General features: G+C 25.7%; 1 protein-coding gene across 1 annotated transcript; it reads right to left on the bottom strand.

Moving 5' to 3' along the window:
- Positions 1-6,624: 6,624 nt before the first annotated feature.
- On the bottom strand, positions 6,625-26,413 carry LOC145842075 (protein unc-93 homolog A-like). Its single transcript, XM_082949449.1, has 11 exons — positions 26,299-26,413; positions 24,456-24,643; positions 22,983-23,163; positions 22,447-22,589; positions 18,196-18,260; positions 17,899-18,068; positions 17,373-17,520; positions 14,979-15,152; positions 13,984-14,077; positions 7,346-7,524; positions 6,625-6,914 (listed from the first exon to the last, which is right to left on the bottom strand). Exons 1-11 carry the CDS (start codon positions 26,388-26,390, stop codon positions 6,792-6,794), a joined length of 1,557 nt encoding a protein of 518 aa, XP_082805575.1. The 5' UTR covers positions 26,391-26,413; the 3' UTR covers positions 6,625-6,791.
- Positions 26,414-26,678: the final 265 nt, after the last annotated feature.

Genomic DNA, 26,678 nt, shown 5'->3' on the forward strand with positions numbered 1-26,678 from the left:
AAAAGGTTTCAAAATAATACGAATGAAAATAAATCAAGAGAACTGTAAAACTATTTCAAAGCTTAATTGAAGAATTGTGAAAGCACACCTTACTAATTAATTTTATACTGATTCTAATCATATTTTTTATATAACATTCAATATTAAATTAACATATTAGTACTCAAAAAATTTAATGAGCTACAAAGGCTATGACAAATATGAAATAATGTTTACAAATACTTTACAGATACAACAAAACTATTAATTACAAAACACAAACCAAAAAAAATTTGGTTAACAAATTTAGATGCTTTTTTTCATAAAGAAGTAACACACAATGTGAAATTAAAAATTTTAACTTGTTTTAGTATTTATAAATATTGACAATTGTGAGTTATTAATTAAAGAAATTTTTGAGACTGTAACTTATGGATCTTATTTTTGAATTTAATGCACACAGAATTTTATTACTGCTGATTATTACATAATCAAAATGATTGTTTAACAACCAGATAAATTCTAAATAAAGTTTCAAACTAATAATTAAAAGTTTGAGATAAAACAAAAGAAGTTTTTGTTTGGTTTATTACTAAAAAGTTATTATGCTTACAAAAAGCTAGTAGGTTTTTTTTAGTTATATGTAAACATTCTTTTATACATAATTATACAATACAAGAATATAATAATATAATAGTAACTTATAAATTATAAAGAGAATTTTTAAAATTTACATAACTTGTAGTAAAATCAATTACCCCTAAACAAATAAATTTATACCCAGGGGTAAAATTACCCAAGTTATGATTATTTGATAAAAAAATAGTTTTTAAATAGTAAAAATAAAATATTGTATTTCTTATACGTGTTACTTATAAGTTTATCATGGATTAAATTTTTTTATACAAATAAAAATAACTTAGTAGTGTTTGTAAATCTCATGCTAAATGGTTTGCTTAAAGTTTTAGTCAAAATTCTGATAATTTTAATTTTTATAAAATCTCTGGCTAGTATTTTTGTTCAATACGTCTTTTTCTTTTACGTTTGGTTTAGACCAGGGTTTAATATTTTATTTTCACTAACATTCCTTTTAAGACACTTTAGAAATTACCGCACTCTTTTTTACAAGCCCTAGAATATCTTATATAAGTTTTAAATATCTTTTAAAACTATACCTCAATCAAATTTTTTTATTCCTTTTCATTAAAAACTAGGGACATTTAAAGCTTATTTTTTTAAATGATAAATCTTTTAGAGATTGAGTATTAATAATCATTTGTTCAAAACGTTTTTTTTTGTTTTTATTACTAAGTTATAAGTTGGAAATTAGTGAACTTAACACCATGTATGTATAACTATTTTATAGTTAATAAATGCACAGTATCAAAAACCTAAAGATTTAAAACCAGCGCTATGTTTTTGATTATATTTAAACGGAAAAGGCATTTCAAATTTAATGAATTCAAGCGTTAATTGTTTTTTGTTGTGCTAAAACCGAAAGGTTTTTAGTGCACCAGGTCCTAGGACCAAGTATTTTGAGTTTTTTTTTCGTTCAATAAAATATTTATTTCAAAAAATAATTTATAAAAAGTTACAAAAGTTTATCAAATAATTTAAAATAAAAGTATCAACATAAACTTATGCATTGTAAATATTAAAACAATACGTTTTTAGAAAAAGAAAAAATATTGGTAACAAACTAAAACTTATTATTAAAACTTGTTTTAACGGAAAGTCTTACTGCTATTTACGAAAGCTTTTTTTCTCTAAACATTTATTGATTTCTTTATTCTAAACCTGGATTACATACTTAAAAGTATTATATAAAAACTTTATTGTTTTAGAAAGGTAGAAAGTTAAATGATATTAGTGTTAGGATTAAAAGTTTATATATTACAAAAAGTCTTGTTTATTCTCTAGTATAACGCTGTTTTTCGACCTCTTTTCTTTGTTTAGGTATTTTTTTAGTTTTTAATTCATTCGAACTGTTTGCCTAAAACTTACTTAAAATTTTTAGAGTTTTAAGAATAAAGATTAAATTTAAATGAATACATTTTTAAATATACAGACATTCTGTTGTTAAAACTTGTAATAAAATGTAATATTTAATTTAAAATCGGAGTAGTGACAAAAAAAAAGGATATGTTACTAACTGTTGGGTTTAAGCAAAGCAGAAATTTTATAGGTGCACTATGTTTTGCAATTTTTTACGAAACAAGTCGCGATGGTTTTTTTTTTTCGTAAACGCACTTATGTACAATGCACAATATATCAAAATAAGTTTTTGTATCAAAATAAGCTGCTAATGTAAAAACTTACAACAAGAAACCACCTACACAAACAACTTCAAGTGTTTTGTTTATTACCTACAATATTACAAACTTTAACCCACAAAAAACAATGAAATAGATTCAAAAAGTTATTAAGAGTAGTTCTTTTCTATCGTACGTATTTTTTATAAATATAAAATTTAGAATATTATATAAACATCTCTTATATCCTAGGACTTATTTACCAATGTAAAAGTCGAAAGTAGTTAAGTTTTGGTAGATATTACCTTTAAGGTTTAGTTTTGTAGCACTATAAATCCGTAACCAAGTATAAATTAATATTTTAGCGCAATAAAAGACTATAACTCAGCTATCGAGACAGCTTCGTTTATTAACCAATTAAAATCAATCATCTTCTTATGTCGTGGGTGTGGTCTAGTTTTTGCGATTTTTCGCTAAAACTTATGCTTTTTATACAAAATTTTCGAGCTTATTGTTGTATTGTGACGTCATAGTTACTAGTAGAAGTTACTATTAGAATTTTGATTTAAAATATTTTTGTTTTTATAACACGTATACTAAGAACCTTAAGTAGATTTACAACTTTAATTTTTTTATTAAGCATTTTTTGTTTTTTATTTGATAGGAGAAAATAAGTTTTATCTATTAAAAGTTTTAATAATGAACTTAATTTCTTAGTAGTTTTGAAACATTTCATAGCTTAAGTTCGTTATACAAAGAATAATATTTTAAAGCTTATTTTGACAGTATACCGTAATTACATACTTTAAAACTTAACTGATAACAATTTTATATCTACTGAAACATTTTGGTTCTCTTTTTAAAATTCCGTAAAACAATAAGTTTGGTCTTTTTTCATTTAAAAAAAAAAGCATGAACTTTGTAAACCGCCACAACGACCTACTTTTCTTTCAACACGCTGTTTCATTCCTATTGGGCTCACAATTACTACATTGCTTACAATTACTACATTACTTGCAATTTAATACCGCAGAACACGTCTTAGCGGTTAAAATAGTCGGAAAAAACTGTTTAAAATTTCTCAGCATTTTATAATTTATTACACAATGTTTAGTTCTTTTCAACCTAATTTCGATAGCTTTAAAATATTTACTATTTAGTTTAAACAACTTTCTCGTTAAGTTAATGCTAAGTATATTAAAACTACAAAAGCAAATAAATTAAAACGATAGTTTAGAATAAAAATAGTTATTGTTTTTTAGTTTTATAAACATCAACCACCTTAAAGTTAACTTAAATATTTTTTTTTAATTTATAGTATATCTACGTAACTAAAGGGCTAAAAGTTTTCAAAACTAATACTTTGAATAAAATGTTAGTTTCTAAGTTACTTATGTTGTAAAATTTATTTACGACTTTTACAGGTACTCTTTTACAACTTTTTTTTAAGTCTAATTGCATTCTTACAAAATATATTTTGATTTATAAATAGATACTACAAAACAATTAAGAAGACTTTATAGCACTCGTATATTTCCATTGTGTTTCTTATATATTAAAAAAAAAATAGCATTTTTAACAAAATAGTAGTTTTATTACTGTACAACTAAAAAATAAAAGAACCTAAAAAAGTAATAGTATATTTTTTTGTAAAATTAATATTGTTCATTACGCTAGTAGCTTGTTCAAGTAAGCTGCTTTATTTTCTTTTTGTGTTAAAACTATTAAGGTTGAAATTTTTGCTGAACGTGCATTTTGCATTAAGTTAACCAAAAAAATACTTTGTTATGTTTTATTTATAACTTTGTCAAAAAAAAAAAAAACAGCTTTCGTTCTGCTTACTTTTATATTCATATTTATTTTACACTTTTGACGGTAGTTCAAGCTTTAGAAAAAAATTAAAAGAAAATTATTGTACATTTCATTGTTTATTCAATATTGTTTGTTCAGTTTCATATTAGCCGTTTTAAAAAGATTTACACTTCATAAAGGCAGCTTGTTGTGATTAAAGTATAAACCAATAGTTTTTATGTTCAAACGATGTATATTATATCCTTTTTTCTTTAAATCAGTGTTAAAGTTCAAGAGTTACACCTTGAGTTACACAAAAATAGTTATATTGAAAGTATATTAGATTGCTACATATAAGTTTAAATAAAAAAGAAGGTTGTAATACAGTTTAATTTTAATTAACGTTTTGTTAATTTTTTACTTATAATTTTCTAAACATTATTTTTAGACAACTTTAATTTAGTTTATATATAAATTCACTTTTTTTTTTACAACTTAAATCGCCAGTAAGACTTATTATTTACGGAAAAACTATTACTAGTTTAATGAAGTTTAAAACCAAACAAAAAACATTTTAATAATTTATAGTTTTTACAAACCAAAGTTTTTGTGTGCTTATGCGTTTTAAAAAGTACAAATACTTCTGTTTTTGAACCATCTATTTTTACACAAGTAATTCTTTATAAAAATCTCTACAAAAAAATTCAAAAAATGTAACCATTTTATTTTGTTTTTAAAGCTAGTTGAGAACATCTAGTATCAGCAAGTAGACTATTATATTAAATATATGTACTTTACTATTTAATAATATACGTACTTAAAAAATATTAAAATAAAAAAACATGTTTTTTTTTCATATTTTATTCATCCAACCAAAAAGTGAACGAAAATGTGTGAGAATGGAAAAGCTTCAAAAACGTTTTTTTTATAATTCTAAAATAATAATAAGTATGAGGATCTGTGTTTGCGAATAAAAGTGCATAAAGTATAAAAAATTGCACAACTACAAGAATAACTAAGAAAGCACTTTTTTTTTTAACTTTTGGCATTAATTTGTATTGTAGTTTTTTAAAATTAATTAAAACAAACACTAGAAGTTAATTAAAATTTACTGGACGTTTAGCACGATATAAAAAAAAGCTTAATTAAAAGCAGCAAAATAAATAAAAGCTGCGGAAGTTGGATTGCAAAAAAAAAAATAAAACGGCTAGTGCCCCTGGTAAAGGTGGAAGGTAAAAAATAAAAACGCCAAAAACGTTAATGAAAATAAATAGCACCTCTATAAGAGGGAAGTAAGTAGAAAACTTTAAAATTGTGAAGTTATATAAAAAATTCAGCTGAATCAAAAATTTCTTCTTTTTTTTTGGAAAAATTTAAATAAATATTTTGAAAGTTTTTAACTAAAATATAACCATTGTGTAAAATGTGAGAGTTTAACTTAAAACATAGCTCTTAAATAGTTAAAGGTTTTTTGAACTTAAATACTAACAACAGATGATATAGAAAAGTAGTTTAGTTATTAACTGCAAGTATTACTACAAAACATATTTTGTTTTTACCGACCAAAATGCAATATTAGTAGAACTAAAATGTTTTTAAGAAAAAAGTATTATTAAAGTTTTTTTATTGGTTTTTTGTTTATAATTAAATTAAAAAAATGCAATTTAGTTGATGTGCCCAACAAATAGTTTTCGTTTTTAAAAATTAAACAAACTTTATGTACAAAGTACTGAACAAAACTGCAGTACAACAAAAGCATAAGAAATAGAGTCAAATAATGTACTATTTAGTGACCCGATGTGTAAAAGTAAAAAGAGAAAAACAACATATCGACTTGAAAAAATAAGCAACTTTTGTAGACTAAATAATTTTAGCACTTAGCATGTTTTATTTAGCTAAATCAAGAAAAAAGGTAATTAATTAGAGAATTTTATTTAGATAAATTAATGAAATATATACTTAAAATAGGAAAAACAGAAGAATACTTTTAAAAATATATTTATAGTTTTAGGAAAACTCTTATATAATTATTTTTACAAAGTTTTATATCAATAGAACGTTGAGGAAATAAAAAGTCTGTGAAAACATTTTATATAAAATATTTATAAAAATAAGAGCACTTGATTAAACCAATTTCATAAAGACCTTTATCGTAACATCTTTATTTAGTTACGGCCTTTTTAAGAATATCTATTTTAATATACAACTTATTTACAGCTGAGTACTTTTGCTAAATTGTTTAATATACAGTAAAACTTAATAACTGATAATACATTATATACTTAAAAAGCTGCAAATTTCTCAGTTTTGATATTAAAAAGGTGTTAAGAAATAAATAAATAATGCTGATCCACAAAATAACTAAATCAGGAAATAAAGCGCACAACAATTACAACTTGGTTATAAACCAACCGCAAATATTTTAACCCGTTTTACAAATTTTTCATGCCAAACTATTTTAATTTTCAATCACATTAGTTCCTAATAACTTAAAGTTTTTAAATGGCAAAACAAAAACAGTTCTACGTTAACTTTAAATATTAAAAGGTCTAGAAGTAGACGCTGTTTAAGTTTTATAATAATAAGAATATTAATTGTATGCTATTTGAACATGTCGTTTATAATGGTAGTGCGATTAAAAGTTTTGAGAAGAAAAAAAAAATTTATGTATAATACATTTAAAACGTGTTTATACCTAGAATATAATTGTAGTCGTCAATTGTTAACTGTAACTCAACAGTTAAATTATTTTGTTTCTGATGGTAACAATTAGTTGTAAGCTTTGAGATCCTTCATCTCAGAAGACGATCCTGATATGTAGTCTGTGGTCAGATGATCCTTGCTGCAAGTTCCTCCGTACTTCTTATCTGTCTTGCTTGATTTATCTCCTCTCTGTAGAGAATAATTAAACTATTAGTTAGAAAATTGAGTTTATGTATAGATGTTAAGGGGAAGATATTAAAATTTGGTTACTTGACCTTGCTTTCATTAAATTTATTACTACTTTGATAAAAAAGGTATAAATGCATAGATGAGTTCTTTAAATAACTCTTTATTAGTTCTGTTTTTATGTTTCAAAGTTGATAGCAGCCGCTTTTGCAAGCAATGCTTATGTTTCCAAACAGAACCAGTATAAAACAAAAGTAAATAATCATGCAAGAGATTAATAGGATACTGTAAGACCATTAACTTACAAAGAAACAGCTTAAAACAAAAACTAATTACCGTAAATTGACATGTAGATCAGTATTAGTATAAGTATAACCAGAACCAGTATAAAACATTTATAAACAAAACTATTTTGTACAACAAGTGTCACTAACCTCGACGATCATGTAGCAGATGTACCCAAGTGGCAGCAACACGAGCAACACGTACAACTTGACAGCCACTCCCACGAAGCTCTGATAAGCGAACGCTATGACGAAACCGACCGATTCCCACAAACGGTAGTTGCTGAACGCCGCTTCCTTGTTCTTCAAGAACAGCATTCCGTAGAAAGCTGTGAGTGAGAAATAATTTTGTTGAACATAAAAAAACTTTTAAAAGTATTTAAGTTACCGTGTTGTTGAAAAAGAGCATGGCGTAAAAAACAGTAAATTAAAATAATTGTTAAGATTAAGTAGAATGTTACAATTGGTACAAAAATATCAAACTCGAATTATTTATTTAGAGGAACATGCCTTACAATGCCGTGAGTAAGAATATAATCGTTGAAAATAATAGAATGTTGAAACTGTAAAAATATTTAAATTATCTAGTTGCTTAATGCTGCTTCCTTGTTTAATAAAAAGAGCATGCCGTAGAAAGCAGTAAATAAGAAATTATTTTAAAATTTTAAGCGGAAGATTTTTAACGTATAAATAAAAATTCAAAAGTTTTGTATATAAAACATATTCTCACGATGTTTCTATTCATTTAATTTACATTTAAAGTTATTCGTATATAGAATAGAGAACTTAAACTATTTATAGTTCTTTTTAGTGCTTAAATGTAACTAATGAAAAAACATCATATTTCGTATAAGGAATTAGAAGCTAGGTTATAATGTTTTTTAATTTTAGCAAACCACAAACATCATTCATAAAATAAAGAACAATTGTTCTAGTCTAGTTCCTGCTACAAACAAATTGAAAAGTTAAACGTATAATTTACCGTGGAGAACTTAAAAAATTACTAAAAATAAAATAAATAAAGCATTAAAAAATAAAAATCATAATAGAGTAAATATATTCTCATAAAAAGACAACAATACCAATTATGTAGTACTAGTCGCCTAAAATTGCTTAAAAAGTACTTAATCAAAAAGTTCTTTAGAATATAGATAGCTTTAAATAAAGAACTGCCCTTCTAATTAAAGAATTCCATCCATTTTATCATTATCTGACAACTAGAGCATAAAAAAAATTATAATTTGAACAGTTACGAGTTTTCTCAAATACTTTTATAACAATACCATTGCGTCAAAAACCGTAATTATTAAACTTAAATAGCAACTTTTATAAAAATAGATTTTCAAAAGTCATATTTCACGGTATTTGAACGTAAAAACTTGTTTACCAAAGTACGCTAAAGTCACTTCAACTAAAAGTATACAAATTTTAAAATACTGGCTATTTATAGTTTTTCAGTGTGACTTATGGAAGGTGTTCTGTAAATAAACTGCTGTGTAATGTGTGGTTTTCATAAAAAAAATATTTTATAATGGAATCGTTTGAAAAACTATTTAGGTAAAAAAATAAATTTGTTCGAAAATTAAAAAAAAAACAATGACTGTTTTGAACAAATTAGAAAAAGAATATAAAGAATATTTTCGCTTATAAATTAAATTAATTTAAATGAATCCCAAGAGATAATAAATAACTTACTTACTTATAATGAGTTTTTTCACTATAAGTTTAGCAAGTATTTTTTTAATTGTATAAAATCATTTATTATTTTTTGTTAAGGTTCTCGTAATATTTTAACTAACTAGTAGTTTAAAAAATAGTTTTAAACATTAAAGAAACTTTAATATAAAGGTAGCAATGTACTTTAACAAGGTTGTAATAATTTTAACGTTATTTTTAACTAATTTTTTTGACTTTAATACCGAATTTGTATTTAAAGTTACTTCGTTTTAAAAATTGTATAATTTGTAGTTTTGAGCTACGAAGTATTAATGTAATAAGAACTTTTTTATCACAAAAGCTAACAGTTTATGTGTTTTACCAAAGATAAGCACTAGTTATACAAAAAATTAAGAAAAATTATACATTTAAAAAAAAGTTTTTTTAATGTTAAAAAATAGTTTTATTTATTTCTTAAAGAAAAAAATATTATAAATAATATGACCCAGATTTTGTATACATGACCTATATTTTACCAATAAAAACGTTCAAAGTTTTAAACTAATTGCAAGTTGGCAGAAAAAAAGACTTATTAACAAACTCTAAAGATAATTTTTCATCTTTTTTAACCACAAAGACGCTTTTGGTGAATTTAAAGTGGTTTTTTTTACCATGTAGTAATTTATCATCTAAAATTATGCCCTGTAGTTATGAGACAACGTGAAAGTTTTAAAAATATGTTATGCCAGCTAGAAAATTCCAAAAGTTTTGAACCAAATTTGGCTGTAAAACGTTTTGTGCTAAGTCTTTGACAACTAATTTACTTACTTGATTGATATATTTAAAGTTAAACTATTGTTATAGATATTTAATCGACGTTAAGCTTAATAAAACTAATGGTTTTACAAAGTGAGCAAAATGAATTGTATATTAAATCAATTAAATACTATCATTTGCTTTAATTTTAACCTACTATAAAGTAACATTTGATAAGAGAACCATTTAACAATGATTTTTAAAGTTGCAAAATAAATTATAAACAAGTTTTTTAGTGATCATTTAATCCAGGGGTCGGCAAACTGCGGCCCGCGGGCCAAATGCGGCCCTCGAAGAGTAAATCTGCGGCCCGCGAGCACGTTATTTTTTTGAATGGAATGCGGCCCGCGAAAGAAATTTTTGTGGCCCGCGAGCATGTTAATCTGGCCCGCTGAACAACAAAATGTTTTAAGTTAAATTTTATCTGGTAATTTGGTTTTATTTGATTTCGTTTTAAGTTCATGTATAACATTTTTAAATAATATAAAGACTTTACTGTATTAGCTTAAAAATGCGAAAAAGACTGATTAGCTTTCTAACAAAGTATTTTCTCATTTTCATAATAACTTTCTTCTTACAACAGCAAGTAATTATTTACAAAAAGAGTGTAAAGAATGCTTAGATTTAATAAATAAGTTATATAATACCTACTTAGTAAATAAATGATAAACAAATGTTTTTCATTTTGCACAAAAGTAATGTACAGTAATTAACTAAAATAGCATTTCTTTACAGTTTAGGTATTCATTTTAAATGTCTTTTATATCTAAGTTTCTTTTATAGATGTATTATTACTAATTTCTATATTTGAGTGTACACATAAACATTTAATATAACATAATAATAAGAAATAAGGTATATTTGATTTTGGTTTTAACACGTTTCGATTTTTTAGTAGTTTTTGCACTTAAAATTAATTCCAATGCACAAAAAAGTACAAAGATGCTCTTATTTTAAATCAATTTTTATTTACTGCTTAAATTAGATTAAGTTTAGTTTTTGCATAATTTTCTAACATTATTGTACCTAAACTTAATTTTTAAGTGTGTTCAGAAACATTTAAAACAACAAAAATGACATAAATTAAAAAAAAATTGTTATGTACATATTTTTATTTTTCAAACAGTGTTTTTTGGCAAATTAAGTAAATTTTTATGCGTTGCATACTAATATAAACAATTGCTGTATTTTGAAACTACCAATTTAATACAAACTAGATTTAAGGATGATAAACTAATTAAGTTTGTACATTGTAATCAAATTAGTTCAAATTCAATTAAATAAATAACTAATTATTGCTACAAACTCAGACTATGACAATTGGAAGACTTTAAATCTCAGGTCAGTTTAATATTTTTTTCGGTTATTGGCTTTAACTGCTTTTTGTATGTGAAAGTATAAGGTTAGTATAGTATACTTATATTCGTTAAAGAGTGGCAAATTAAATTTATAATGTATGTTTTTGTCAATACACAGTGTTGGTTTGAATTATGATATATGTTAAATTTTAAATCCTGCAGTTGATATAATTTGAATACTATTTGTACAACTGTAAATAAGTGTGAATAAAACAGTGTTGCCAAAAAACTTGAGTCCCGGTAAATCTTGGAATCTGACAATTCATACTGAAATAATCTGGAAAACGTTTAAACTTAAAAATTTTGAAAAAACTTTAAAACAATTTTTAGATGCAAAGTAATGAAATTTTGATTTGAAACAAAATATCTACCATATAAATATTTTTATTAAAAAACACATTTAGAGTAGATAAAGTGCATCTTTTTAAAATTGATATTATGTTTGAAAGAGTTTTTTTTACCTTTAGTTTAAATTTATAATGAAAATAGAAGAAAAAATTTGTACTTTTACAAACTTTATGTTAGTTCATTGCACCTTTGCTTTTTAAAACTAGTTACCTATTGCTGTGCTTTGCGTTGCAAGTTAACCTAGAAATTCTTCTAAAATATAAAAAATATTAAAAGCACCTAAAATAAAAGTTTTAAATAACAATATTTGTTTTATAGTACTCTCATCTTAACAGATTGATTAAAGTCCTAATTTGATTTATGCGGCATTATAATCTTCAGGTATTTTTTTGTTGTCAGTAAAGAAATATAAAAAATCTTATACTACCGCCAACATAAATTCTTAAAAAAGATCAAATTCTAAATGATATTTTCTTTTTAGTAAATAATTAGCTACTTTATAACTTGTCTTAACTTTTTCTTCGAGCAGTCTCTAGGTACTGAATATAATCATGTGCTTTGTTGGAACCAGGGACGTAGCTAGTTCGAAAAAGTTACGAATCTGCAAAAACTAAAACATCTGAAATAACACGTCCTAGCGCGATCACAGAAATTTGAACTACCTAAAATATTATTGAATTTAATCTGAAAATATGCAGTTATTAAAGTACGATAACTGTAAACAACGCAATCTATTTTGCTCCACATCTCATATGACTCTTTATGTCATGCAACTTGTGTAAACCCAGAAAACACTCATTAAAAATAAGTATAAAAAAATCACATTTTAACTCAAAAACATTAATATTGTTTTCATTCAAACATTTAGAGGTATAAAATCAAACATTTACCGTAGTCAATAGTAACAACAAGTTATGCAAGTTTTTGTAATATAAAATTGTATGATTTTGATTTTTGAAGCTACAGCTTCCAAAGCTACGTCCCTGGTTGGAACAAACTTAAGCGATTTTTTTTTCGTTTCTTGCAATAACTCCTAAATAACATTTATTAATGCTTATAACTCGTCTTATATTTCATATTTACTCTTTTAAAATGCAAGATTGTTACTGCAGATAAAGAATTGCTATAATGCGTAAAAAATAGTTTTTCTTCTTCATTAAAGGTTTAATAAGCTTTTTTACTTTTGTTAAAAATGTTTAATAAATCCTAATGTTCTATTTAATCTGTTTTATAATACTTTTTTTGCTATGTATTTAATTCACTGTAAATAAAATTCGTTATTTATTTATTTTGTGAACTTTCTATTAAACAGGGTTGCAAAACAAATAGGTTAGTTTAAAAGTTGTGAGAATCCAGACTAGGTTAACCCTGTATAAGACATTTTTTTAAGACTCAAGTGCATGTGAAACTTTTATTTTAAACACTTTGAATAAATCCTCGAATTCTCAGAATAGTTTTTACACTGTAATGTAGTTTACTAATTGTAATTTTCATTCTTGTCTTCTTACATATTGTTTACTTTATTATAATGATGGTACTTCAATTAAGTATTTAAGCTTGATTAATATTAAGTTTTAAGCTTTTTCAACTTTTAATAAACTTGGCTAGTTTCATACAACTTAGACATTCTGTTTTTAAAGTGGCATGCATGTAAAACACTTATTAATTACTAATAAGGTATTTATTTAAAGTATTCGAGAGTAAATCTTCTTAAAAAGTTGTTTTAGCTTTCTACAATACAAATAGGTATTAGATTTATTTAGTTAAATAATTACTAATTTTTTTAAAGAGTGTAAACTATTTTAGACGCAAAAATTATTTCTAAAAGTAAATATCTTTAGAAACATGAAAAAAAGATTTAATAGTACAAAAAATGCATAAAAGTGACCCTTAAAATATTTTTAAGCTCGGTTTTTATAGAGAGTTAGGTTATAAGTAAAATGACTAGAATATTATTTTTAACTTATCAGTCTTTTCAAAAGTACATAATTTATTAAGATTTAAGTACATTAGTCAATGTGAATTTTATTCTAATAAGTTTTTTTGATTCAAATAGACATTCTATGTATATCTAAAATTAACTTTAAATATCAAAGTGAATAAAAGTAAAACTTTATCTAGTAAAACTAAAAGCAAAATATTGTTCATGTGTCACTAAAACTAAAACTGCGGCCCGCGAAGACTTTAAAATCTTGAAAACTGGCCCGCGAGCACCAACTGCCTGCCGACCCCTGATTTAATCTAACAAAGTATTTTGTAGTATTAACGAGGCTAAGCACATTAGCCAATAGAACTAAATACTCATAACTCATTATACAAATCAAATATTATTTTGTCAGCTAACCATTTATTTGAGTAGCTATTTCAATTAAACTTATTAACATATATTCTACTATTAGTTTTTTTGCCAACTAACCATTTAATTGAGTACTTATTTAATTAAACTTATTAACATATATTCTACTTACTGTGTAACTTATTAACATATATTCTACTAATTTATTTTTCAACTAACCATTTAATTGAGTGTTAAGTTTAGTAATACTTATTAAGGTATATATATATATATATATATATGTATATATATATCAGTTTATTTTTAAAACTAACCATTTAATTGAGTCTGCCAGACTGCATCAGCCAATCCCCACCCGGCTGGAATCGCAAAAAATGGAAGGGGATTTGAGGGGTATGGTACCCATTTCTGTAAATAAAATAAAATATTTACTACTCTAATTTGATATAAAAAAATATGTAATTAAAAATAAGTTAAATTTAATGTTAATAATAATTGTAAAACAGGAAATGGATTTGACTGGTAAGGCACCCATTTCTGTGATAGAAAACGCATAAATATGTATATGTTTTAGTTCAAAGATCAGTTATATTAAAAAATATTCTACAACGACTTGCTTACTCAATTTATAACAAACAAGTGAACCTTTTGCTCAAGTTTACTTTTAATAAAAACTTTAAAAATTACAACCTAACACAGTAAAACTTAAAGTATTAAATAACATAAATGTGTGATTTAATTAATATACTTACAATAAAAACATCTAAATAAAACCTGTATAAACATTAAACAATTATAATAAGTTATGTAATTGTTTTTATTAAATGTTAAAGACACAAGCATTTTCTTAATACTTTATTTTGTGAAAGTTATGTTATTGAAATTATAGCAGAAAATTGTATAGGTTATACTTTGTAAATAGGTCAATTATAAACTAGTTAAAAAAAATGATGTTGTTTTTGTATTAACAACACAAACATATTTTTATAAATAAAACATTTACAAACATTAAACAAATTTAACGTACTTGGTAAGTTTTTTTTCTATATTGAAAATCTAAATACTAAACAAACCAACAAAATAACACAAATCACAATATTAATAAAAGCTGCTGTTCTGATTAGTGGCAACACAGTAACACAAAATTAAAGTTTTAGTAAACATTAAACACATATACAAATAAACTCTACTAAATATACAATGTACCAACAAATAAAATAAAACTAAGACTCATGCCAAGCAGCCATGTTGTATTTCTATTTTTCCTAGACGTTCAATATAACAAAATATTGTAACATAATAAACTCACCAGCATTACAACGCAAAGCACCATATTGATCAACGCTGCCATGCTGAACAACGGGATCCTTCCGGTGAAGTTCTCAACCCTGCCGAACACAAAACTGAACACTGAATCGAAAACTCCGAAGCAGATGAGAGCGAACCCGACCCAGTTGACTGCGAGGGGACACGTTACGTATGACTATTGAAATTTATTAGTTTTATTTAATAGTTATCTTTATCAGGTAAATTTTCTTAATACTTTAATTTGTTTTAAATCAAACAGTTTAAAGTTCCCGACCTAAATATTTTTAATGAGATTATTATCTATTATTTATTTTTACAGATTTTTATTAACATTTTATTGTTAATTATTAATTGTAAAAATAGATAATAGGCAAACTCTCATAACAAATCCGACCTAGTTCACGTATTACTGTTGAAGAGATAATCTTACATTTATTATAGATATACATTAAGTATATTTTTGGTGAAAGTCGAATTCGTTGGAGATTTTGATTTCAAACTAAACCATTAAATACCTGTTGGAAGGCCTATTAAGTGCAGCTATTGGGAGAAAAGTTTTGCAAGTTAAACTATTTGCAGAAGTAAATTACTTAAAATGTTTGCTATAATTATAATAACCAGGTAAACCAGTTGAAAACTAAAATAGTTTAATCGCGAAATTAGAACAGCTTATAGCTATTATGATGATCAGCATTAATTAATCTTGAAAACAAAAGTATGTTTTTATAAAAAAAGTTATTTTCATTTTTGTTAGGTAACTTTTACAACTCTTAAAAGTTGTTTATTTTTCTATAGATAAAAGTTAATCAACTCTTAAAAGGTGTTTCAAAACATTCTATTATATCGAGAAAAACACTTTTACTCTTAGCTGCAAGTAGTAACTAAAAAGTTTTTGAAGTTCAGTTAGAAACCTTAATGTGTTGTAGCCAATTATAAAGCAACTTGTTGAGCCGTATAGTAGTAGTAGTTTGAATAAACTTTAATCATATATCATGTTTTCAAGTTTAAAACTATTTTACTGTATTATAGCCCGTTCATAAACTTTATAGTATACTTTTACTAACTTTTTCATTAAAACACTATATTTTTAATGAGTCAACTAATATTAACACATTTTAAAACAAATTTATAGTGATTGTAGGTTATATTTTATAAACAACATTAGCATCACTTAAGTGTATACTATAGTCATCTAATAACAACTATTGTTTATATTAATGTAATTATTTTTTTACTAATGAAAATGTTAATTTTTATACAATTGTATACCATAAGTTCATCATTGTAAGAAATTTATATTATGAGTCATAAAGTATTTATTGTTTTTCATACCAGTCAATTTATTAAAAAATATAGATACAAGCTTTAGAAAATTAAACTTCAACAGAATTCAAAACATTTAAAAACAAAAGTTTTAATAAATCTTTATTTACTTTTTTGTTCGGTTTTAATATTTACTAAAGTATTTATTGTTTTAATGTAGCCGATAATCATTCTTTATTTGAAGCAGTCGTTCAGTATAAATAAAAGTACCAAGTTTTTATGTAAATAAGTGAAACTTTAAATCATTGCAACATGCATAAAAATTTGAAATAAATCTTTGTATAGTGATTTTTGAAACTATATCAAACAAAGTTCACCATTTTGTAAGTATAACAGAAGTTATTTAGTTATGCTACAAATCAACCACAACAACTCTTTTAAATACATTTATTTAAGCAAGTTAAACTATTCGTTTGTGGTTACTAGTATTCAAATAAGTGAAAATTTTGTTTTACATAGCTTTAATATTTATGAGTGTGTGTTGTTTTAAAGGAAATAATGCTACAAGTTATAAATTTAAATAGTTATAAGTTTATTTATCGTTAGTAGTAATTCATTTACAAATAGCAATTGTAACGTATCCAAACATATCACTTCGCTATATATTTTATAACAATTAAGTAGATATTGCGGTTTAAAAAAAAAAGTTATTGAAATTCACTGAAACTAGCTCAGCTTTTACTGTGTGTTAAGTTCATTTTAACTTTTACTCCTTTATTGCCATCTATTGCTTCCTGATTTACAAGTTTTATTGCTCGTATTTTGAACATAATTAGTGACAATAAACTTGTTTAAGTGGAACAATAAGGCGTCAACATGAAAATTAACAGCTTTTTCACGTTTAAGAAATTTAAGAGAAAAGTGTTTAATAAAAGTTGAAAACATATTTTGCTTATTTTAAAGTATTGTAAGTACATTCATCTGTTACATTAAATTTACATACACTTAATATTCTCTGCTATCTAAAGGGTCTCAATTGTAAATATGCTTTCTTTATACATTTATAGACTTGTCTAAAAATATATATTATATATATATATAACTAACTTTACGTATGTGTAGTAATACTAACCCTTGTATAATCACTCCAGAGAAACGCTTGTTCGAATCCACTGTACACAGTAATGGGTATCAAAAGTAATTGTCTTTTGTCGGACATGTGATTTATTGTTGCCTTGAACATCTCCATTGGCTCTTTCTTCTCTGCACTTTCAGATTCACTGTTTTGATTAAAAATGATTTCAAATAACTACAATAATTATTTTTTTGTGACATAATTGCATAAGAAAAGTAAAGGTGTTTTTTATTATTTTGAGTTGTAAATTGTTGGTTGCTTTTTCGTGTATTTCCAATATATAAATAAAATATTTTTCTAAAATATACTTTTAATTAGCTTTTTACATTTTATTTAATACATAAGTAGACCATATTGACCACAAATTAAAAATATCAAACAAAAAAAAAACATTTATTTTCATATTTTTTGTTCTAAATGCACACCTGTAAGGTAGTCGCTGCCTTTAATTGACAAAAAATAACCAGTTTCATTAAAACTTAAATTAACCGTAAAAATAAGACAAAAGTAAACGATCACCAACCTCAGTTGTATATCGTCCACAAAAAGTCCCACCAATGCCGCGCCCGCGAAACCCAACAACGCGTAAACCCCCATAAGCGAGTAGAGTGTCACATTGGGGATTTTCCCACTTTTGAGATTCGATATTGGGCACTCGGTGGAGTTGGAGAGCAGTTGGATCTTGTTGAGGTCCTGTGTACGAATAAAAATGTAATAATAAATATATGTACTTAATATGTAAAAAATCAAATAAAAATCACTTGTTTTTAATCATATATTCGTTATATTTAGTTTAACCAATCGTACATTACAAACAAACCTCCATCGTATCTGCCGATCCGCAGTTATTCTCGATGAACGATTCGTTGTAGCATGTCGGGAATTCTGTTTATTTTAATTAGTTTATTAAATTATTATTTACTGCTGTTAGTTTTATTTTAGTGCGCTGCAGTAGTTACTTTCGATAAAAGCTTTGTGGAAATGGTGGATTTTTTTAAATATTTTGGAAAACTTTACTTACAGTTTACAGTTCACTTTACATTTTGCTACTTTACTATAATCAAAAAGGTCGTTACCTCCAAAACCTGGTAATAAATAAAGTATTTAATTTGCACATTTTTATTGAAAGCTTTACAAAAAAATTCATTTGCATAGTTTTTTTATTAATTATCTAAAACGCTTGTGTTAAAATACATTACTATTATAATTATAGCTCTACAAGTGTAAACTGTCATAAAAAGTAAATTAACAATAAAAATTTTTTTGGTAGTAATAAGAAAATTAACCAGATTAAGTGAAAAAAGATTTGTTTCTTTAAGTTAAATAAACATACTTAGGTAAAGTTTAAAAAGTTTTGTCTTATTTTTGCTTATGTACTTTAAACACACATAAATTTAACCTTTGCACAAACATTTTTTTTTTATTATTTTAAACTTTGTACAGCATAGTACAAAGAATAAAAATGTTTTTTGTTAAAACAACAAAAAAATGTGATAAAAGTACAAAGCTGAACAATCGCACTTATAAACGTATTCTTCACTTTGTACAAACAGTTTTATGTCAAGTTTAAATCTTTTTGTTACTTTTTTAGTTTTTCTTCTTATAATAAAAACCCACAACAATTCTATTGTGTTTTATTTGTTTACACTCGTACATGAAGCTTAAGCAGATATTTTACTTTTTATTTTATAATTTACAGATTTTGTTAGCCTATATTTTTATACACTTGTTATTTTTTTGTTGAAACAAAAATAGCGAATGCAGTGAACAAAATCTAATATTTATATGGTAAAAGCCTGTTAAATATCAATAAACCTGGAATTTTATTAAGACATATTCCCACAGTCAAACAAATTTATTAAATTTAAGTTCTGTTTACTGCATAAAATTTGTTTAAATAAAATATCATAAACCTAAAAACATTAAAGATTTTACCAAAGAGCCTGTTAAATATCGAAAGCTAATATACAAATGTTAAACATCAAATAAACATTAAATTTTCGTACTTACCTCACTGCTACTACACCTCATTAAAGTGACGTCACAATTCAGTGAGCTCGAAAAACTTGTCAAAAAAGCAGAAGTTTTACTAAAAAGCGCACAAATAGACTACACCCACGACAAATGAAAATACTCAATTCTCATTGGTTAAAACGCAAGGCTGCTCTGTGCGCTTAATTGTCGCATTTTTTTTGCGCAAAAGTATCAGTTTATTTTTAATCTCGGTTAGTTTAAGTTTTTGATGGGGTTGTTTTGATTTCCTGAGAAGCAAAAAAAAACTTGAGACTGATTGTGTTGTGAAAACATTTTTTTGTTAGTTTATATATAGTTATATAGGTCGTCTCAAGAGTTTAAAGTGTTTAATGGGTAGAATTGTTTGTATTAGTTCAAGTGTTAAAAACCACTGTTTAAACCGGTTTATACATTAAAAGTTTGCTTGTGTAAGTTTAAAGTTGCTTGTATACTTTGTTGTTGCTTGAAATTTTAAACCACAGAACAAATTTGCACTCAGAAACCTGTTTAGTTTAACTCACGGTTTTTAAAGTGTTTAATGCGTGGGAAATAGTTTTATTAAAAACATAACTTCAAGTAATAAACAAAATACTTGAACTTGCTTGCGTAGTAAATAAGAAAACTTGTTGTTGTAAGGTTTTACATAAGCAGTTCATGTTGATATAAAAAGCATTATTTTCCAAGTGTGTTTACGTAAAATGAATGAGAAGCAAATTGAACTATCACGATTTGTTTAGTCAAAAATTGTGGGAAAATTATTTTCGCTTTGCTTAAACACAAGTAATTCCGGATACAAACTACAACGCTTTCAATGCACATACACTTACTTTTTTCATTTTAAAAATAAATTTTTGTTTGTTTCACCATTTAAAAAAATCTATTTAGATATAAGTGTCGGCTGATAAATTAAAGTTCATCTCAAACTAGCTAAAGCTTAACCTCAAAACAATAGCTAAAGTTTAAAAGGTTATATAGGTTACTTATTTTTTTTATTTGTAGCATAACTTTGAGATCAAAGCAAAGTATTTGTATGTTCAAAAAGACTATATTCCGTAAGATATTTGAACTAAAATGGTAGAACTGTTTCTGGTTATAAGCCTCTAAAAATTTGAACTGTAAACATTTAAGTTTTTTTATAAAAGGTTAGATAACTTAAATTTTCATCGTACTGTTATCAGAACATGTAAAATAAAAGTTTTTCATGTGATTTAGTTTTTACAGCCTACACTAAAGAAAACTTACAAACTCAAAACACAGTAAAGTGAAAGTATGTGTTTTAAAATTAAAGGTTAAATTAAATAATAAAATTTTAAATACACATCTAAGCTTAAACTTCAATTAACTATTTTTTATAAAATTGTTTTGTTCGTTTATAGTTTTCTAAAACTTTATGATACAAGATCAAGTTCAGAATGCCTTTATCACTCACTTTGAACAAAAATTACACTTGCATAACTTAAATAAAAAAGATAACAAAGCATAAGACTGTCAAAAAATATCAATGTAGTAAAAGAGAGTAGATGCACCTGAAGCAACAGATATAATTTTTATCGGCTTGTCAGCACAATATAAAAAAGGTTGACAACTCAAGCGTTTGAAACTTTTTATTATCTTTAATTCAGGTTAACTAGGTTATTTTACAAGCTTATTGATAACAGATTTAAGATTATTTAAATTGCACAACAGGTAAACTATAAACTTAAATACTGTGTTGTATTTTTTTAATTACACTTTTGATTGTTTTAAAGATATTGATAAACAAGATATTGAGGATTTTGATCAGCTTAAGTTAAAAGTCTTAAATGAAATGTTTGGGCTAAATGTTATATTAAATACTACTAGTGTCTAGATGTAAACAGTATAACCAGTAATTTAATTTTAATTAAACCACTCCTAGAAAATACTTTCACAACCAGGTAAAAAAATCGTTAGGAAAGTTTTGTTTGTTATATAACATATTGTTGGTAGTTACAGTGAAATATTAGGCTTAAAAATTTCTAAAAAGGTTATATATTAGTTCGTAAAATTAGTGCTAATTATTAATCATCAATAAGCAAATCAAAATCATTATTAGCCTTCTAAAACTTACGAATGAATTTGAAGAAAATAAATTCCATTTAAACTTCACACCAGCCTATATTTAGAAACAAAATCACGAGAAATAAAAAGGAATTAGTTCAATTTCACCTAAATAGCGTCACGCTTGCAAGAGTATGCAAAACTTTTATGAATACGTGAGAGATTATTTAGAATAAATAAGACGTCCTTTTCTCACACCTTTGTGACGTAACAATGCCATAAAAATTTCGCGCTGAGCTTTGAGGGATTACTGAATAAAGTTTAAGCATTTTTTGTCAAATTCTATTTAATGGGCGTAGCTTTTTTGTTGTAGTAATTGGAATTACTATGAGGTAGTAAGGAGTGACTTTTGTGCCGTAAATTTGAACTTTAAAGTTCTGCTTGCAAGTGTTTTAAAGAAGTTTCACTCAAGATTTGTTGTTTGCACACACTAAAATATTATTTCGCACTTACTCTGTTTGTTTGTTAACATCTATAGATAGCTTACTTCATAATCTTAAAAGACTAGGGTAAAATGTTTTGGTCTTTTAAATATCTGTTAATTGGTGTATGAATACAATACACATTTTTGTGGTTTTACTATCTAAAGAGCACAATTTCTCAAGTAACAGCTTGAGTATTTGCTTCATTGCAGCAGTGGATTAGCAAAAAATGTTTTAATTGAAGCAATTGTTGCACTACTCACAAAATTATGAATGAACATAGCACTAAATACATTAACCACATTTACAAGGTTAGAACTAAATCTTGAAAATCAGTTAAATAAAAAACTGAATTGGTTAGAAAATGTTTATGACACTTTATTAAACGACCGTAAAATTAAATCAATTGTTGCTGTTATATAGAAAAAAAATTGAACTAAACATTTCTCGCTTGTTTTAGTTTACTTATTTTACAACAAATCAATTCCAACATATCACTGTATATTGTGTTCTTCAATCTTATAATAGTTCTTTATCTTACTTTACAACAAACTAACTGAGAGATTCGGAATCTGCCGTAGAAAGTATGAAGGAAGATATTAGACTTCCGATGATTGAGTTCAGTTGGAAGAAGAAGAAAAATATGCCAAAGAACTGGTTGATTATCTGATCTGTGTCCTTGTTCTGCAGTTTTGCTAATCTGTGTGATTTTTTATTAAATAAAATATTCTTACTATGTGTTTTCACAAAACTTTAGTCTTATTGTGAAGAATAAATGTACTATATATATACTCGATAAACGTTGCCAGTCTTTATTGTCATAGCTAAAATTGTAACTTAAATCTAAAACCATTAAAAGCATGAGGTCAAATACAATTAAACAAGGATCTAAATCAAGGAGAGATATTATTAAACAAATTTGAAAATCAAGAGTTGTATACTTTAGTTTGACTAAAATTCACTCTGTCTGATTTGAAACATTAAAATTTAAACGCTCGAATTTAAATGCAACAAAAATCTCGAAGCGAATGTAGTTTGTAAAATTTAATAATAATAATTTAATATATTGTAAAAAAAAATACTCTATTCTTACCTTGAAGCGATAGTGGTGAGATAGGTGCACTTAGAGGCCCACAAGGGGGCGGCAGAGACACCCACGATTACGCAAGCAGGGACCATTGTGTACCAGCTGGGAGCGAAGTTGGCCAGGGAGTAGGTGACGTAACCGATTATGCTCCACGTGATCGTCCATTTGCAACCGAAACGTTTGATACCTGAAATTTAAATTAATAATAAATGTTCAAAAATTCAAGTTAATCTGTTGCTAAAAAAGGTCCCAGCAAAGAAAGTTCACTGGAATATTTATAAGAAGTTATCTTTACTCTTTCTTTATTAAACTCTCTCTGAGTTCGTATACGTAATCAATTATACCCTAGGTGATCGTCCATTTACATCCGAATCTTTTGATGCCTGGATATTTTAAAAGTTATTTTTTAATTAATTTTAGTTGCAAACAAATTGCTTCATGCCTGAAAAATTATTTCATAACTCGTCAGTATGTAACCAAACACTAGACTCTTTGTAATCATTATATATTATTTTATTTTACTTTAACTGCCTTTTTGTAACTTGTTAGTAAAAAAAACGTTTAAACCAAGTATTTAGTTGAATTTTCCTATAACTTTCTAAAACATAGTATTTGCGTATATTTTATCACTTTTTACGGTACAAAACATATTAAGTTGTACTTATAAAGCTTAATTTTAATTCTGCTGCTATAAAAGTAAATACAATTTTGAGAAAAGAGTTTGTTTTGTAAATAAATTTCTAGATTTCATTAAAATAAAAGCACTAACTTATACAAGGTTTACTTTTAATGTTAAGTTCCTACTAAAACGTATTACTTTTTAGTCAGAAAATAAAGTTTGAGTTCGAAAAAAAATGTTTTGTTGTTTTTATAACAAACTTAAAGTAAGCCAAGCTTAACTGAATAGCCTTAATTAAAGCAAGAATGAGCTCTTCACACATATTTGAGACTTATGAATTGTTGATGATGCATTAACTTCAGTAGTGAAGGTATTAAGTGGGAAAACTAAAGTTTTGACAGGTAGATACCCAACTAAGATAACTATATAGACATCATAGTAATATAAGATAAAACAACACAACAATTTACACATATTTTGAACTTGTGATTAAAACTAACTTAACGAAGTTCACTGAGTGTTACGTAGTTTTTTTTCTAATAAAAGAACTTCTCTATAACAAAAAGGTAAAGCTCAAGAAGTTTAAGATATGCTATAGTATTTTCATAGTATCATAGTGAGTAGCTCACAAGTTATTTTGGTTTATAGAAGACAATCTATGTTAAGTATTCTATGGTAACTATCTAACATACTGATAAATCGCTCTAAAATAGACTGTTTATATTAAAAAATTAAAACTAACGATAACTAGGGGCAGACGATATCAATCTTCTGAATATGATAGTAATGGTATAACAAAGTAAAGTTGAAGATAAAGAATAAATAACTTTATTTTTGCTATTAATAGTTGTTTAACTAACAATAAGTAGGGGCGAAACAGGCAGATAGTATCAGCGTCCCGTATATGATGGCCACGCATCCGGTACCAAGACCTTCCTGTGGATTTAAAGAAGATTGCAAGTTGGATGCTCCCCCGAACGCAGTGAAGTTCAATGTGAACGCGAAGCAGATCAGAATCAGGTTCCTGTATATCCTGAACGTTTCAGCCCTGTTGAAATAGTTTTTTTTTTAACGTAAAACAAAAATGAGAATATTTCTAACTATTCGAAATGTTTCATTTTTATAAAAATGCATTGACAGTTATATATTTTATTTAACTACTTTATTTTAACTGTTATCATACAAAACTATTTACAGTATAGTGTCTTAACAAAATAAACTTGTACATATGCAACTGTTTAAACTGTGTAAAAGTACATAGATTAATTTTTAGACGATTTATTTTTTACTACCTTAAATAAAGCAATTAAAATTAAAAACACAATTTGTAAATATTACTTTTTTAGCTCTGATAAAACAAGTTTTGAACTTTAACTTCATATAGTGCAATTGTTTCTATAAATAAGTAATATACTACTTTAAACTTATATTTGAAATTAGAAAGAAAGATTAATTGATGTGACTTTAAATAATTAATCATCTTATTTTTTTGTTTAGTTGTACTGAAAAAAGTAAATTTACATGACTTATTTACGTGAATAAAATTTGTTTGATATCTAGTACTCATCTATATATTTAATATATCAGAAAAATTAAATTCGTGATAATATTTAAAGGCAAGTTATTTTGTATGTGCGCTATTTTTTTTGTTCTTTTATTTACCTAAACTTATCTTACAGTGGATATGGCTTTCACAGTCAGATTTATTCTTAAAGCACACACTTATTAGTTCTAAATACTTATGTACAAAGATAAATATTGTGCATGCCTTTGAATAACTACTACGTTTTTTTTTGCGTTTTTAAAGTTCAATTAATATCAAAACTACTCTTATAGACCTCTTTATTCAAACTAAACTTGCTTCTAAATTTATCTTTTATACATTTTCCTTTTAACTTGCAAACAAGCAATTTTATTACCGATTTAGATTAAACACAGATTTTCTAACCTTTCAGAAAGGATCTTCTTATACATTTTCAATTGCAGTTCTTGTTAGTAAATGTCATTTAAACTCAAACTCAAAGTAAACAATGATAGTTAAACTGACAAAATAGCGGGGAAATTTGTCAAATAAAACTACAAATCTTTTATTACGTCATAATAAATTTGAGCTCGTATGATGGAAATAAAAATTGTGAATTAAGCCACTTTCCAGCCAGCTTCTTAAACTTCGAATGTTTTATAACTTTACAGTCTAATAACAGGAAAAGGAACTCTTAAAATACTACTTATAGATTTGAATGGTTATAAAGTTGAGAGAAAAGCTAACTTAGATGCAAATGTATAAAGTTATTAAGCAATGGTAGATGAACTATAGTGCACTAATTCTAAGTTAGAGTTAGTAGTTTTATATATTTAAAACGAAAGCTAATTACTAATTAGTCTTAACTTTTTCAAATCTGACATCTCGTATGTATAACAGAACTTGCAGTAGAACTTGACACATATCAGTATTTTACCATAAATAAACCGACTAATAAATTAATTTTAAACTCTTACAATTCTAACATCTCTTGATGGAATACCAGAAGTTTCAGTTGACGGTGACACATATCCTACTTTTAATTAAAAAATAAACAATAATATTAAATAAAAGTTAATTAACCTGACATCCCTAGGTGGAATACCGGAAGCTTCAGTGGAACTTAATACGTATCCGTCTCTTATTGTAAAATATTAACTAATTAAAACATTTACACAAACCTGACATCCCTGGGTGGAATACCGGAAGCTTCAGTGGAACTTGATACGTATCCGTCTTTCCTGACGATACCAGCCTCCTCGTCTTTTCTCATGGTGAATTATTTAAATACTTGCTGAAAAAATACATGTGTAAATTGTGTAGCAGTAATAAAACAAATATTGGTTTCACTATTTGCTAGTCGCAAACAACGTTTATAGTTTATAAAGCATTTTACATTAAGATTTAAATCACATATGCTTCTTAACTAAGTTTTCAGTTTTTAAAGGATTAATGTTTTTAAACGATAGTTACAACGAAAGGAAAACTGAAAGCAACACGGTTGTTTGAAATCTGATACCTATAAAACAATTAACATAAACGTAACATTGGCTGTCATCGA

Source organism: Thalia democratica, chromosome 8, assembly GCF_965202585.1.
Source record: "Thalia democratica chromosome 8, ktThaDemo2.hap1.1, whole genome shotgun sequence".
Lineage (NCBI taxonomy): Eukaryota > Metazoa > Chordata > Thaliacea > Salpida > Salpidae > Thalia > Thalia democratica.